Below are 15,274 nucleotides of genomic sequence, written 5' to 3' on the forward strand. Positions count from 1 at the left end.
AAATAAATCGTTAGTGAGACAAAGTATGAAATAGATCAGCATGCTTAAAACATGTACAATCTGCAATGACAGCCTTAGCAGGGTAACTTTCCTAAATAATTTTCTACATCATTCAGTTATTATACACAAGAGAGCTGAGGGTGCACATAGTATAGTGTGTATATATAATGAATATAATAATACTTATTGGTAAAGTTTCATTGCTGCTTCTATAAAAGAACAGTGGATTAATCCTATTAGCATCCAACACATAAGTAATTAACTTGTCCCAGTCAGCACATGGCAGTGATAGTGAAGGGTGGTGCTCCATGCTGGAGGTACTGAGATCGCAGCCACCCTGTTGGATCTACTACTGTATATATATATATATATATATATATATATATATATATACACACACACACACACACACACACAGTTCCCTATATCAAACACATACCATGTAGCAGCACAGTGTTAATATGTATTCTTTATTTATATATGTATAGATCTGAGTATATTTCAACAGTATACATGTATTTTATGTTATATATAGCATAGTGAATTCACATTATAAATCGGAGCAGTGTTGCAAATTTCATAATTCAATGTACATGATATGTCAGAACAGTGTTAATATCTATTTAGTACATAGTTAATTTTACACGTTTTTTATATTGTCAGAACAGTATTAGTATTTATTCGGTGTACACTAGATCCTGTATTTTCTATATGCTTGCAAAGTATTATTTCTTTAAGTGTTTCTTCAATATTTACGATTTACTGTGTATAGCAGCATCGCATACTCGTTACACGATGTATTACAGAACAGTATATACCTTATCCAGAATGTATATATTAGGGTCGGGATCATGATGCCACATTCTAATCCATCTAGACGAATTCTTTGAGATATAGATAGATAGATAGATAGATAGATAGATAGATAGATATGAGATAGATAGATATGAGATAGATAGATAGATAGATATGAGATAGATAGATATGAGATAGATATGAGATAGATAGATAGATAGATAGATAGATATGAGATAGATAGATATGAGATAGATAGATAGATAGATAGATATGAGATAGATAGATATGAGATAGATAGATAGATAGATAGATAGATAGATAGATAGATATGAGATAGATATAGATAGATAGATATGAGATAGATATGAGATAGATAGATAGATAGATAGATATAATAGATAGATGTAATAGATACATATTAGATAGATATAAAGAAAGATAGATAGATAGATATAACAGATAGATATGAGAGAGAGAGAGAGAGATAGATATGAGATAGATATAATAGATAATAGATAGATAGATATGAGATGGATAGATAGATAGATAGATAGATAGATAGATAGATATGAGATGGATAGATAGATAGATAGATGATTAGATAGATATCGTGCTGGGATGTTGCTAGTTGAGGTCCCTATCAGAGATCAGGGTATGTGCCATGTGTGCCCACCAGGCTCTCGAACTTATTGAGGGTACAATATTCCCGGAGCTAACAGTCTTGTCTGCTTCTCATTGACAGCTCCTAACTGGTATAGGAAGAGACATTCCCATAGGATTAGGACAATTTCACTGTAGTCGTCTATTAACTGTATTGAGGTAAATATCAAAACAGGGAAATGTTTATTCTCTGGAACAGGATAAATGTAGGACACAAGAAGTGACAATTCCCAGTTACTCGTCTACTCTAGAATAGCCATTACCTGCAGATTTAACCCATGCCTTCTAGCAGCTCTTTTACTATGTGACCGTTACAATGCAAGAAAGTCGGTAGAACTATCTGCTATATAATTATTATTATTAATATTATTATCGGCGATGAATTTTAGCAGATCTGGATATATTATAACTGTCTTTATTTTTCGAAATTTCGAAGGTTTAAATAAGTAAATATTTACAATAAATAAAATCACACTTTCATGTAGATGGATGACGACAACCGACAGCACAAACATCCATGAAAAGATCATTGCTTTATTTAATGTTCTTATAGTTCATAGTCAGAGAATTTATAGTTTTATAGTTTACTTTGCAGAATACAAGTAAGTGTAATAAAAAGCAAAGAGAAACCGAGATGAGTGTGCATTGCAAATACATCGTGTGTGCATGAAAAATATCTAGATTTCGTATTTACATTTATATATCCACTGTACTTACTGACCTTGTTACTTACGATAAAATACACTTCTAGTAACTGCTTCCAAGTCCACAGTCACCTACTATAGGAATCATAAGAATGGGACATTGTCTGAAAGTTATAGAATCCAATAAAATGTTCAGGAACTTACTGGTTAATAGCTAAAAAAAAAAAAACTGCAACTAACCAATGGAGGCGAGTTCATATAAAACTATTCATCCCGTTCAGCTGTTCCATAGTAAAGTGGACAACATGTACTAGTAATGTACAATAATACAACCACATGTACTAGTAATGTACAATAAAACAACAACATGTACTAGTAATGTACAATAAAACAACAACATGTACTAGTAATGTGCAATAAAACAACAACATGTACTAGCAATGTACAATAATACAACCACATGTACTAGTAATGTACAATAATACAACCACATGTACTAGTAATGTACAATAAAACAACAACATGTACTAGTAATGTACAATAAAACAACAACATGTACTAGTAATGTACAATAATACAACCACATGTACTAGTAATGTGCAATAAAACAACAACATGTACTAGCAATGTACAATAATACAACCACATGTACTAGTAATGTACAATAATACAACCACATGTACTAGTAATGTGCAATAAAACAACAACATGTACTAGTAATGTACAATAAAACAACCACATGTACTAGTAATGTACAATAAAACAACAACATGTACTAGTAATGTGCAATAAAACAACAACATGTACTAGTAATGTACAATAAAACAACAACACGTACTAACAATGTACAATAATACAACCACATGTACTAGCAATGTACAATAATACAACCACATGTACTAGCAATGTACAATAAAACAACAACACGTACTAACAATGTACAATTATACAACCACATGTACTAGCAATGTACAATAATACAACCACATGTACTAGCAATGTACAATAAAACAACAACACGTACTAACAATGTACAATAATACAACCACATGTACTAGTAATGTACAATAATACAACCACATGTACTAGCAATGTACAATAAAACAACATGTACTAGCAATGTACAATAAAACAACAACACGTACTAACAATGTACAATAAAACAACAACATGTACTAGCAATGTACAATAATACAACAACATGTACTAGTAATGTACAATAAAACAACAACATGTACTAGCAATGTACAATAATACAACCACATGTACTAGCAATGTACAATAATACAACCACATGTACTAGCAATGTACAATAAAACAACCACATGTACTAGCAATGTACAATAAAACAACCACATGTACTAGCAATGTACAATAATACAACAACATGTACTAGCAATGTACAATAAAACAACCACATATACTAGTAATGTACAATAAAACTTACCTATGAACGACAAGAATATTTGACTTATTAAGAGGCCTACTTACCGGTCCATAATTATTACGCTAGAAAGATTTGCTCTATTCTAAAGTGTCTTACTTGTTATTTCTATCTATAACTATTAGACCTTTATATTTTGAGGATTATCACTGCTTATATGGTTTAGGGGAATGAGCAAAGTTGTATATGGAGGGGGGGGGGGGTGAAATAGACAGAAAGACAGAAAGACATAGACATATAGATAAAGATGATTTATTGCTGTGTGTAGATCAGGCACAATACATCACACGGAAAGTTTCTCCATAAGTTTCCTCAAGGGTACATTCAGCGTGTCAGGAGCAGTGTAGGGGACCAGGACACAACAGGTGGGCGGTGCCACACTTACTGTCACAGTGCACTGTATATTAGTCCTTTCAGTCCTCTAAGGTCATCAGTCATTCACTGCAGTGATATACACAAATCCGTGTCCTGGTGTCATAAAAATGAACATGTGGTGTTACAGCTCACACTGGCATATATAGGTCAGGGGTACAAACACACACAAACACACATTACCTGAAGTGCTCCACAGCCTGGCACAGCAGGAGGGCACACTATACCTGCACTGCCCTGGGTGCATCTCATTGAGCATATAGCAGGCGCATGTAGGGTTTCGTCTGGGAGGTACAGACCATTCATTTCATCCTACCCCCCTCCCCAGTGCTCTGCTGACGTCATGCTCCTCAGGACTGGGGAAGAGCAGGGCAGCGCTAAGTGGGCACAGGGCGCATTTCCCTCCTCCCCAGTGTCCTGTCACTTGTTCCTGTCCTCATATTATTCTAAGGTCTGCAGCACAAAGTCACTTAGTGCATTCAACTTCCCAATCCCTGCACAGAGCCAGGCACTGCCTAGTGTCACAGTCCTGCAGCACCTCTCAGCTGTGTGCCCCTCACCCCCTGGGCATCAATCCATGCAGAGATCATTGAGTAGTACGGGCAGCCCATACTGGCATTGGGAATATCCGCTAGAGTCAAGGCCAGGACAGAAGAGAAGACAGTGACTTTTGGTTCCAGACCCCTGTGGGAGGAGGATGCCTGGATTGTCCCAGAGAGGAGAGCACTGAGCTCCGGAGGGCACCTGTCTCTGGACCTTGCGGGTGCGGGACCTTCTGCCAACATGAGCAAACCGGCGGGATCAACAAGTGGGTAACATTCTGCTTTATCTTGTATGCTACACTAGATATAGTATATACTCCTCATTACTTTAGACTTTTCTCATAAATTATTATAGGGGCAGAGCAACAGGAGACTTTACAGGGAAAGCGGATTTGTGCTCAGTCTATTTACCCCTGAATTGGTTAATGAAACAATCCCAGAAAGCAGAGAACTATTCTAAAGTCACATTGCCTGTAATCCTGAATCCAGGCTCCATACACTCTGCCTGTGTATAGGGAAAGGCTCTGCACATAATCCCTAGCACAGGTTCAGAAAGGCGCATTCTTCTGGACAAGTGTGCGAACAGTCACTATTGTAGCGAGAAGTAATGTAATGATGGATAATTCATACATAGTTACATATGGGTTATACTCAGGAAACTATTCACTGACTGTACGTAAGAAATAACTGACTAGAGGAAAAGGATACTTTATATACACTTAGTAACTCTGTGAAGTGTCCCATGTATTTCTGGGGTTTAGAAAGTCAGGTAAAGTACACAATATAAGTGTAAGTGTGTGTGTGTGTGTATATATATATATATATATATATATATATATATATATATATAAATATATAAATAAATATATATTTATTTAAATATATATACAGTAAAAAAAAAAGTTACCTGGCATAGGGAAATGTGTAGTGCTAGTTGAGATAGATAGATAGAAAGACAAATGATAGATAGATAGATAAATGATAGATAATAGATAGTTAGATAAGAATTTTTTTTGAGAAATATATCTGTAGATTAGATAGATGATTGATTGATTGATAGATTAATAGAAGATAAAAAGAGAAAGAGACAAACCATAGAAAGGTAGATATAGAGGGAGAGAGATATCAGATAGATAATAGGTGGATAATAACATATATAATTTTCATATATACATACACACACATTAATTAATTAATTAATTAATTAATTAATGATAGATAAATAGATGGTAGATAAAGAATAGATAGGAAGACAGATATATAGATCAGCCTTTGGCTGTCCGGGCATGCTGGGAGTTGTAGTTTTGCAACATCTGGAGGTCCGCAGGTTGGAGACCACTGATATAGATAGATAGATAGATAGATAGATAGTAGATAAAGAATAGATAGTAGATAAAGAATAGATAGATAGTAAAGAATAGATAGATACTATATAAAGAATAGATAGATACTATATAAAGAATAGATAGATAGATAGTAAAGAATAGATAGATAGTATATAAAGAATAGATAGATAGAGAGAGAGAGAATAGATAGTAGATAAAGAATAGATGGATAGATAGCAAAGAATAGAGATATAGATAGATAGATAGATAGATAGATAGATAGATAGTAGATGAAGAATAAAGAGATAGATAGATAGATAGATAGATAGATAGATAGATAGAGAATAGATAGATAGATTTTTTATCTGTTTGATGACTCCTCGTTAGGACTACTGGCAGACTGCCCAGGTGCCCGGTGTAATTGTGGTGCCCTATAGTCCAGGCTGACAGACTGCCCAGGTGCCCGGTGTAATTGTGGTGCCCCATAGTCCAGGCTGGCAGGCTGCCCAGGTGCCCAGTGTAATTGTGGTGCCCTATAGTCCAGGCTGACAGACTGCCCAGGTGCCCGGTGTAATTGTGGTGCCCTATAGTCCAGGCTGGCAGGCTGCCCAGGTGCCCGGTGTAATTGTGGTGCCCTATAGTCCAGGCTGACAGGCTGCCCAGGTGCCCGGTGTAATTGTGGTGCCCTATAGTCCAGGCTGACAGGCTGCCCAGGTGCCCGGTGTAATTGTGGTGCCCTATAGTCCAGGCTGACAGGCTGCCCAGGTGCCCGGTGTAATTGTGGTGCCCTATAGTCCAGGCTGGCAGGCTGCCCAGGTGCCCAGTGTAATTGTGGTGCCCTATAGTCCAGGCTGGCAGGCTGCCCAGGTGCCCGGTGTAATTGTGGTGCCCTATAGTCCAGGCTGGCAGGCTGGAGTGTATAGCTATGTGAACTGATCTCTGCTTGGGTGGTAAGGAGAAGCCAAGCTGCAGTCCCTTAGACCCAGACTACCTTCTTTCAGCAGCCTCTGATGGTAATTACAGTAATCTAAGCTGCCATATATCTTTAAGCAATTATAACACACAAAAAGTCCCCCAGCTCCCCTGCTGCGGGATGTTCAAAACGGTTTCCCAATTCAATAAAATTCTGTTTTCTCTCGTTGTACTGTCAAGACCATGCTGCCTGGAGGAAGAGATGCTGCCCAAACACAGGCCTCCCCTGAGCCTAATGAATGACCCTGGGTCACAGTCACATGGCTGGCAAAGCTTCTAACACTATGACTATTAGGATGTCTCTCCCACCAGTCCTAAATCCTGCACTTAGCATAGGAAGGACTATTCAGAATTCATCCTTTTTTTATTGTGTTTGTGTATGTTGATCCAATCCTAAAATCTCTTGTATATATTAATGGTGTCTGGGTGATGTAATGAACTGTGCTCCATACAGTACAAGCAGCAGTCATGTAATGTGAGTGTGGGGTTCAGAGGTGGAGTCTGTATCAGTGGAGGCTAAGCCTGCAGGAGGGGGGTGAGTGCTCTCCCTGTTGGCATTGTGTGATCCCAGAATTCCCATGCTACTCTTTTTGACGGGTCACTGGTGAATCAATAGGTAGGTAGCAAAAAGACCTTGTAATTACACATGAATATAAATAAGCAGGGCAATTTAGGGTGTTGTGCCAGGGCTGAGGGTGCAGCATACCTGAAGACTAACCCATGGCACCTGCTCCTATACCTGCCCCTGTGATCTGAATTATGACTGTTATTAATTGTAGGAAAGTAACTTCACAGCCCCCCTCACTCCCACCCAGGCTTAACTCCTCTTTCCCTGGTCCTGTTGTGTATAGCAGCTGTCGGCTTTCATTTAGTAGGAGATGTGGCAGCTTGTGCTGGCTGGAGGCAGTCAACCCACATTGAATGGGGGAATCATTAAGTTAACACTTTATTTAATGTCTCCCTTGTTGCCCCCTGGGCATTGTTTTACCCCTGCTGGATCTGCTCTACACTCCATGCTGCCCCTTTGGGGAAGATGAGTACTTGTCATTTTTCTTCCCTCCAATGTCCCCTCTGCACCCCATGTGTCCCATACTCAGTTCACCATGCTCTCTGGATGGCTCCTTTTATTTTGTTTTATTTCTAGATTTTTGTCATGTCTTTGCTTCATTCACCGTCCTTATAAAGAACCATAGAAGAGTTTCATCCAGGGCAAAAAAAAAATATATATATAACTAGCTACACAGTTGTATATTTACTACTTACTGACTAGTTTATATATTAGAACATAGACATTAGGACGTTATTAATACGAGTTAGAGATATAAATAATATATTAGGCAAGTGAACAATTCTCCAGGTGCTTCACAGGTTTACTGCAAACAAGGCTCTAGAATATTGTTTCCCAGCCTTCGGCTGTCTGGGCATGCTGGGAGTTGTAGTTTTGCAACAGCTGGAGGCACCCTGGTTGGCAAACACTACTCTAGAATGATGTAGGACACATTTACGATTAGGATGAGTATTTTATTGAAGAGTTGTGCTGTTCTGTAGATGTGTTAAGGTAGCTTCAAAGATGTAGATAAATAAAATAAAGTTTTTTTTAGATAGATAGATAGATAATATATAGATAAATAATAGATAGATGATAGATAAATAGATAGATGGTAGATAGATAAATAATAGATAGATAAATAATAGATATATAGATGATAGATAGATAGATAAATAATAGATAGATAGATAGATAGATATAATAGATAGATATATAGATAGATGATTGATTGATAGATAGATACATAGATAGAAAACTAATAGATAGATGGATGATAGATATATAGATGATTGATATATATATATATTATAGATAGATATAATAGACAGATAGATAGATTTAATAGACAGATAGATATAATAGATAGATAGATAGATATATAAATGATAGATAATAGATAGATAAATAGATAATAGATACATAGATAGAAAACTAATAGATAGATAGATGATACATAGATCGATAGATAGATGATTGATAGATATATATAATAGATAGATAGATATAATAGATAGATAGATAGATGATTGATAGATATATATAATAGATATAATAGATAGATAGATAGAGAGAGATAGATAACATAGATAGATAAATGATAGATAGATAATATATAGATAAATAGATACACAGATAATAGATACGTAGATAGAAAACTAATAGATGGATGATAGATAGATAGATAGATAGATAACTAATAGATAGATGATAGATAGATAGATATAATAGATAGATAGAAAGTATTTTTATATAGATAGATGATAGAAAGTATTTTTATATAGATAGATAGATAACTAATAGATAGATGATAGATAGATAGATATAATAGATAGATAGAACGTATTTTTATATAGATAGATAGATGATAGAAAGTATTTTTATATAGATAGATATAATAGATAGAAAGTATTTTATATAGATGGAGAGAAATATACAGATGGATGTTAAATCGATGCAGTTTGTTTGACTGAAATTGTAGTTTGTGTAAAACAATTGAACCTGGTAAATAAGGATCCACAAGAACTTTATTTGGATTGTTCTGAATTGTCCCATTCGATTTCTATGCAGTCTAATGTCCCTACAAAGTCCCTTCAGTCCATGGATCGCACCTTCTGTAAACACTTCAGTGACTTCATTTACTGTTCTGATAGGTAATAAACCAAGTGCAGTCCCGAGCCCGGGATCCACCCAGTAATCATCTCATACATGACGGGATCTGTTCTGTCCTGACAGCAGTCATATACTATGATGTGTAACAGTCAGACATGTTCTGTTATATATCACAATGATACCAATGGAACACAGCAGAGGTATTAAGGGACAGTAATGGTGAACAGGTTATAGCAGTAAATAAAACATACTTACTTTATAGTGCTCAAACATATTAACACTAAATTATAGGGGTTATTCCCCTGGAACCACAAACTGATGGCAGCAGCAAGAGATACAGTGAACACTCATAATCCTTTCTAGATATAATCATCATGTTGTATAAAATCATGTTGTCTGCAATATAGGACAGGGATGTGCACAGTAACTGAGAGGATTGACAAAATGTAGCTCTAAATAGTTTTCTAAAAGGGAGACTGTGAAACTACCTGCACACAAACAGTGTGACTGTATAAACATAAACATCTATCTATCTATCTATCTATCTATCTATCTATCTATCTATCTATCATATCTATCTATCTATCTATCATCCTATCTATCTATAATATCTATCTATCTATCTATCTATCTATCTATCTATCATCTATCTATTATATCTATATATAATATCTATCTATCTATCTATCTATCTATTTATCATCCTATCTATCTATAATATCTATCTATCTATCTATCTATCTATCTATCTATCTATCTATCTATCTATCTATCTATCTATATAATCTATCTATCTAGAATTCCAAAAAAGCAGCACATCCACCAGCAAAGTAGTAAAAATTAAGAGGTGCACGCATAGGAGGCTTGGTTAGGGACTCCAACTTCAATAAAAAGAGATAATCGCAGCACACAAAAAGTATCTTAGTGCAAAAAAGTTACATTTATTCCATCTTCAGCAAAAATAAAGTGCAACGTTTTGGTAGTCTCACACCACCATCTTCAGGCATGTCTGATATCTATCTATTATATCTATCTATCATCTATTTATTATATCTATCTATCATCTATTTATTATATCTATCTATCATCTATTTATTATATCTATCTATCATCTATCTATTATATCTATCTATCTCATATCTATCTATCTATCTATCTATTAATCAATCAATCAGTTATCTATCTATGTCATATCTATTATATCTATATATTTATTTATTATATCTTCCTATCTATCTGTTATCTATCAATCAGTTATCTATCTATCTCATATCTATCTATCTATCTATCTATCTATCGCTGTATAAATTATGGACTTTTGTTCACTTTAGAGAAGTTGGTGCAGAAAAGCTTATGATTGCAGTGTAAATAAATAAAATATCTTTGTACAAGTCTACATTTGGTTGTATGGTACAGGAGATACTTGCTTTCCTCAATATGTATGAAATTTCCTAAAGTAGTTTTTTACTCAAATTTGTCTGTTTTTTCTATACTAATTTTGTGCTACATAGCTACGTCCCTGATTAGAATTATCATTCTTTATGGTTTATATATATGTGGGTGTTTATTTGCCTTTAAGATCATGTGCAGATTAATATTTTAGGGTAGGTTCACACGTGCCATATTTTACTGCGTATTTGCTGCTGCGTAATTTCCTACCCATTGACTTTGGGTAGAAAAATAAGCAGCCGCAAAGACGCAGCATAATGCCACACATGTGACCATGCCCCTATAGTGAATTTCAAGTAACCAAAAGGATAAAGCAGTAAAGTGCCACATGGCAAAATGACACAAGACTAAGTGAAATAAAACTCTTAGGCTGGAAACACGGGTTGGTTTGGTGGAAAAAACTGTCCCAAAAAAGTTATACTCGCCACATAGCATTTTTTGGGGGCCAAAATGCTGCCGCAACAGGTAACCCATGAGTCAGTAGGGAAATATGAAACATTGGCATTTTTTCTGAGCTCCCTTCCCAACCCCCCCCCCCCCCCACCACCACCACCAATTCTTTAAAGGGTACCTCTCATCAAATAAACTTTTTATATATTTTAGATTACTGAATGTTGAATAACTTTCCAATAGCAGGTTAATGAAAAATATGCTTCTTTCTATTGTATTTTTCCCGATCAGTCCTGTCAGCAAGCATTTCTGACTCATGCTGGAGTCCTAAACACTCAGAGCTGCCAGCCTGCTTTGTTCACAGCCAAACAGGCTGTGAACAAAGCAGGCTGGCAGCTCTGTGTGTTCTCCTTTGTGAACAAAGCAGACTGGCAGCTCGTAGTGTTTAGGACTCCAGCATGAGTCTGAAATGCTTGCTGCCAGGACTGGTAGGGAGACCCCTAGTGGTCATTTCTTCAAAGTGGAAAATTAAATAGAAAGAAGCATATTTTTTAATAGCATGCAATTGTAAAGTTATTCTGCATACATTAATCTATAATATATCAAAAGTTTTTTTGATGAGAGGTACCCTTTAATACAAAAATTAAGTCATATGATAAAAGAATCACATGACTTCTAATGAGACAACCACAGGGGATAAAACACCTTTACTAATACAAACTATTAAAAAAAAGAAAAAGAAAAACGCCAAAAAAAACTGCACATTGGAAGTTTGGCCTTTGTTCTTGCTAAACAAAGGTCAAACAAAAAATGTGCGTGTTTTCAGCCTTATATTATCTACAAAATATTAGGTGGGCTATTTGTAGAAAAGAACATTTGAAGTGCAAGTGTCTGTATTAATATATTAAATGTATTTAAGTGAGACATCACAGATGTTTAAAAATCACAATACAAGTTACTTCCAACTGTCCAACAGATAATGAGGCAAAATTGTCAATGTGTGGTAAGTTAAAGGGGTAATTCACCCCTAGACATCTTATCCTCTATCCAAAGGATAAGGAATAAGATGTCTGATCGCAGGGGTCCTGCCGATGGGCGTTCGTTTACAGCGTCGGGTGCAGTGCTGGAGGCTCGTGATGTTATGACCACTTCCCGCTCATGACGTCCCGGCCACGCTTCCTCAATGCAAGTCTATGGGAGGGGGTTCACGCGAATGTGTGTCATTCAGCTTTCACAGACTCCTGAATGTCTGATCAGCTTCTTTTTCATTCCGGAGTCAGAGAGAGCTTTGGCTGTTCAAGCATGCTGGGAGTTGTAGTTTTGCATTGCAACAGCTGGAGCTGCAGTTTTTGTAAAGCACTGTGTTAGAGCAGTGTTGCCTTTAGCTGTTGCAGAACTACAACTCCCAGCATGCCCACACTTCCTTTGCAGTTTTGCAAGAGCTGGATGCTACACAGCTCTAAAACAGAGTTTTACAAAGATTGTGCCCCAAGCTGTTGCAAAACTGCAACTCCTATCATGGGAGTTGTAGTTTAGGAACAGCTGAAGGCTGTAGTGGTGCAATGGTGATCTCCTATACTGGATACCAACACACTTTACGGACAGTATCCAGTATGCTGCAAAATACAGAGTAGTCTGTCTGCATAAAGATAGATGACCCCTAGTGGCGGCTATTTTCATTTTTGAGTAAAATTTTTTTTTTTTTTAAATAAATGTATTTTAAAAAGTCATCTTATCAGTAGTACTACAAAGTATAAAAAGTTTTTCATAATGACATTGCCTCTTTAACAGCAATGGCTTTAAGGAGAAATAAAAAAATACTCAAAAAAAAAGTAAAAAATTAAGCTTAGGAAATATTCCAAGACTGGAAATGTATAATGGGGCCTGGCATCTGTACCAAGCAGCAGTGTAATGAAAGGTGCAGAAACTTTGTAACCAGTACAAAAATACAGAAAATGAACTATGGTTACACACACTACACAATGTAATGAATAACCTTTATTTTTTGTTGACCTTAGTGATCCCATTGCTATTCTTATACATGGTTTAATTGGAGGAACATAAATTTAAATTGTAAAACAATGAACAAAACATTAAGGACCCCACAAGACTTCTCCCATGTGAGGCTGGGGAAAGGTGGTGCAAAAGGTATCGGGGGCAAAGTGTTGCTTTACACATATTGGCCCTCATTTACTAAGAGTGTTGTGTAGGTTTCTTTGTGGGTTTTAATTCCTTACAATTTATTTTCCAAAGTATTTACTAAGGTTTCCCTACATTTTCCACTTTCCCTACATTTTGCTTTTTTACACATGTTCTGATCTGTAGGTTTTTCCTCAGCTCAAATCCACCACATTTTATGTGGAAACCTTAGTAAATATGTTGGGTTTTTGTGAAAATGTTGGGAACACGCCCCTTTCGGAGACCACACCCCATTTCACGATGTCCACACCCCTTTTTCAGGATTTCTTAGCAAAATGGAGAGTTAGTCGGGTTTTTTCAATTCAGGCACAAATTCTGGCGCGAAATCTGACGCAGACAGAATTTGTGGCGCAATGCGACAGAATCTGGCGCACAACCCGACAAAACATTTCGGGTTTGCAATAGTTTGCAATAGTAAATGAGGGCCATTGTGTTACTTTATAGTTTCACCATCCTTATTGTCCCCATTTTGTTAGTGTATTTAGGGTACGTGACATATGATCTCTAAAGAGATATTTCTCAATTATAGAATCCCATTTGGGCACATTTATTTCAAAAATGTATTTAGAGGAAGCTCTCACTGTGGTCTCTGTGTAAGTATCCATTATTAGTAATACATATGAGGCTCCTGCAGTCAGCTGTCGGAAGTGTACAAATGGCGGAAGATAGTACAAATAGTGTGCTGGTGCTTACCATCTTTGTCCGGATCACCCCTGGTACTTATAAGACAGAAGCAGGGAAATTTAGTTTCACTTCAAAGAGTTATAGCAGTGTGTAGGTTATTCCAACACGATGCTTCAGCTGTGACTACAGTTTTCTTAAAGGAGTAGTACAGCAAAAAATAACATATCCCCTATCCAAAGGATAGGGGATAATTTATAGATCATGGGGGTCCGACCACTGGGTTGTTATTATGGCTGAATATTCGCTTTATACAGATTTATGAACTATGACAGTAATAGTAATGGTAACAGGCCACATTTGCATGCCACCAGCAGCCTAGTTTAAATTGTAATCCAAAATAATCCCATTTACCCAATTTAAAATAATAAGTATCATGCAACATTACATAAATTTGGCACAAAACAATCTCCAGAAAATGTATACAAAAAGATTATCTAGACTGAAATGTGAGTTTTTTTTTTTAAACTTCCAGAAAGGTTTACCCCCCCCAAAATGGTAACAGGATCCCTGATCTCTCTGGTGCTTTGCTGGTACCAGATTCACCATGCATTTTCTAATTGGTTTGTTGAGTGAAGTGCAGCAGATTCACATTACAGGTCCCACATAATGCATCATTCAAACGCTAGAATCACACATCTTAAAGTTACTTTGATTTTATGAGCCGTACAGTAATTCTATCCAATATGACCCAGCTGCACTAGTCGTACCACTAAAGGTTATCACTTACACAGAATCATGACATACAAGATCCATTAATGATCACAGTGAATACAGTACATGGCTTCTGCAGACACAAGATGACAACAGATTTCTGCATGGGTGGTCCATATTACTAGCAGTGTTCCCTCTGCCCTCTCTGGAAGGGCAAGAGTTAAAACAACAGTCTAATATGGTCAACAAGCCCAACAGTAAGGCTAAGAATACACAAGTTTTTCCAAGTTTTCTAATAATCGATCTCCGGTTGAAGTCCAAAGGAACACGTAGAGCTGAATGTATCTTAGTGCACGTCTGTTGACTGTAACTGTTATTTAATAGTTAAAATTGGGGCATCTCACTTCAAAAGTCTGGGTGAAGCCAAACTGAACCTGACTGCAGGGGTAGAGGCAATGGAGTTGTCAGAGTCAACTCTCTCTGTC

The 15,274-nt window shown here is 36.4% G+C and overlaps 1 protein-coding gene across 1 annotated transcript in view; it reads left to right on the top strand.

Moving 5' to 3' along the window:
• Positions 1 to 4,333: 4,333 nt before the first annotated feature.
• The window catches only part of NR2E1 (nuclear receptor subfamily 2 group E member 1), a 46,963-nt gene continuing 36,022 nt past the window's right edge, over positions 4,334 to 15,274 (top strand). Inside the window, exon 1 of the mRNA XM_056566257.1 lies at positions 4,334 to 4,726. Coding sequence (XP_056422232.1) covers positions 4,702 to 4,726 — 25 coding nt within the window. The 5' untranslated portion in view covers positions 4,334 to 4,701. The remainder of the gene's footprint in view (positions 4,727 to 15,274) is intronic.

The sequence above is a fragment of the Hyla sarda genome, chromosome 3 (genome assembly GCF_029499605.1).
Source record: "Hyla sarda isolate aHylSar1 chromosome 3, aHylSar1.hap1, whole genome shotgun sequence".
NCBI classification, from domain to species: Eukaryota; Metazoa; Chordata; class Amphibia; order Anura; family Hylidae; genus Hyla; species Hyla sarda.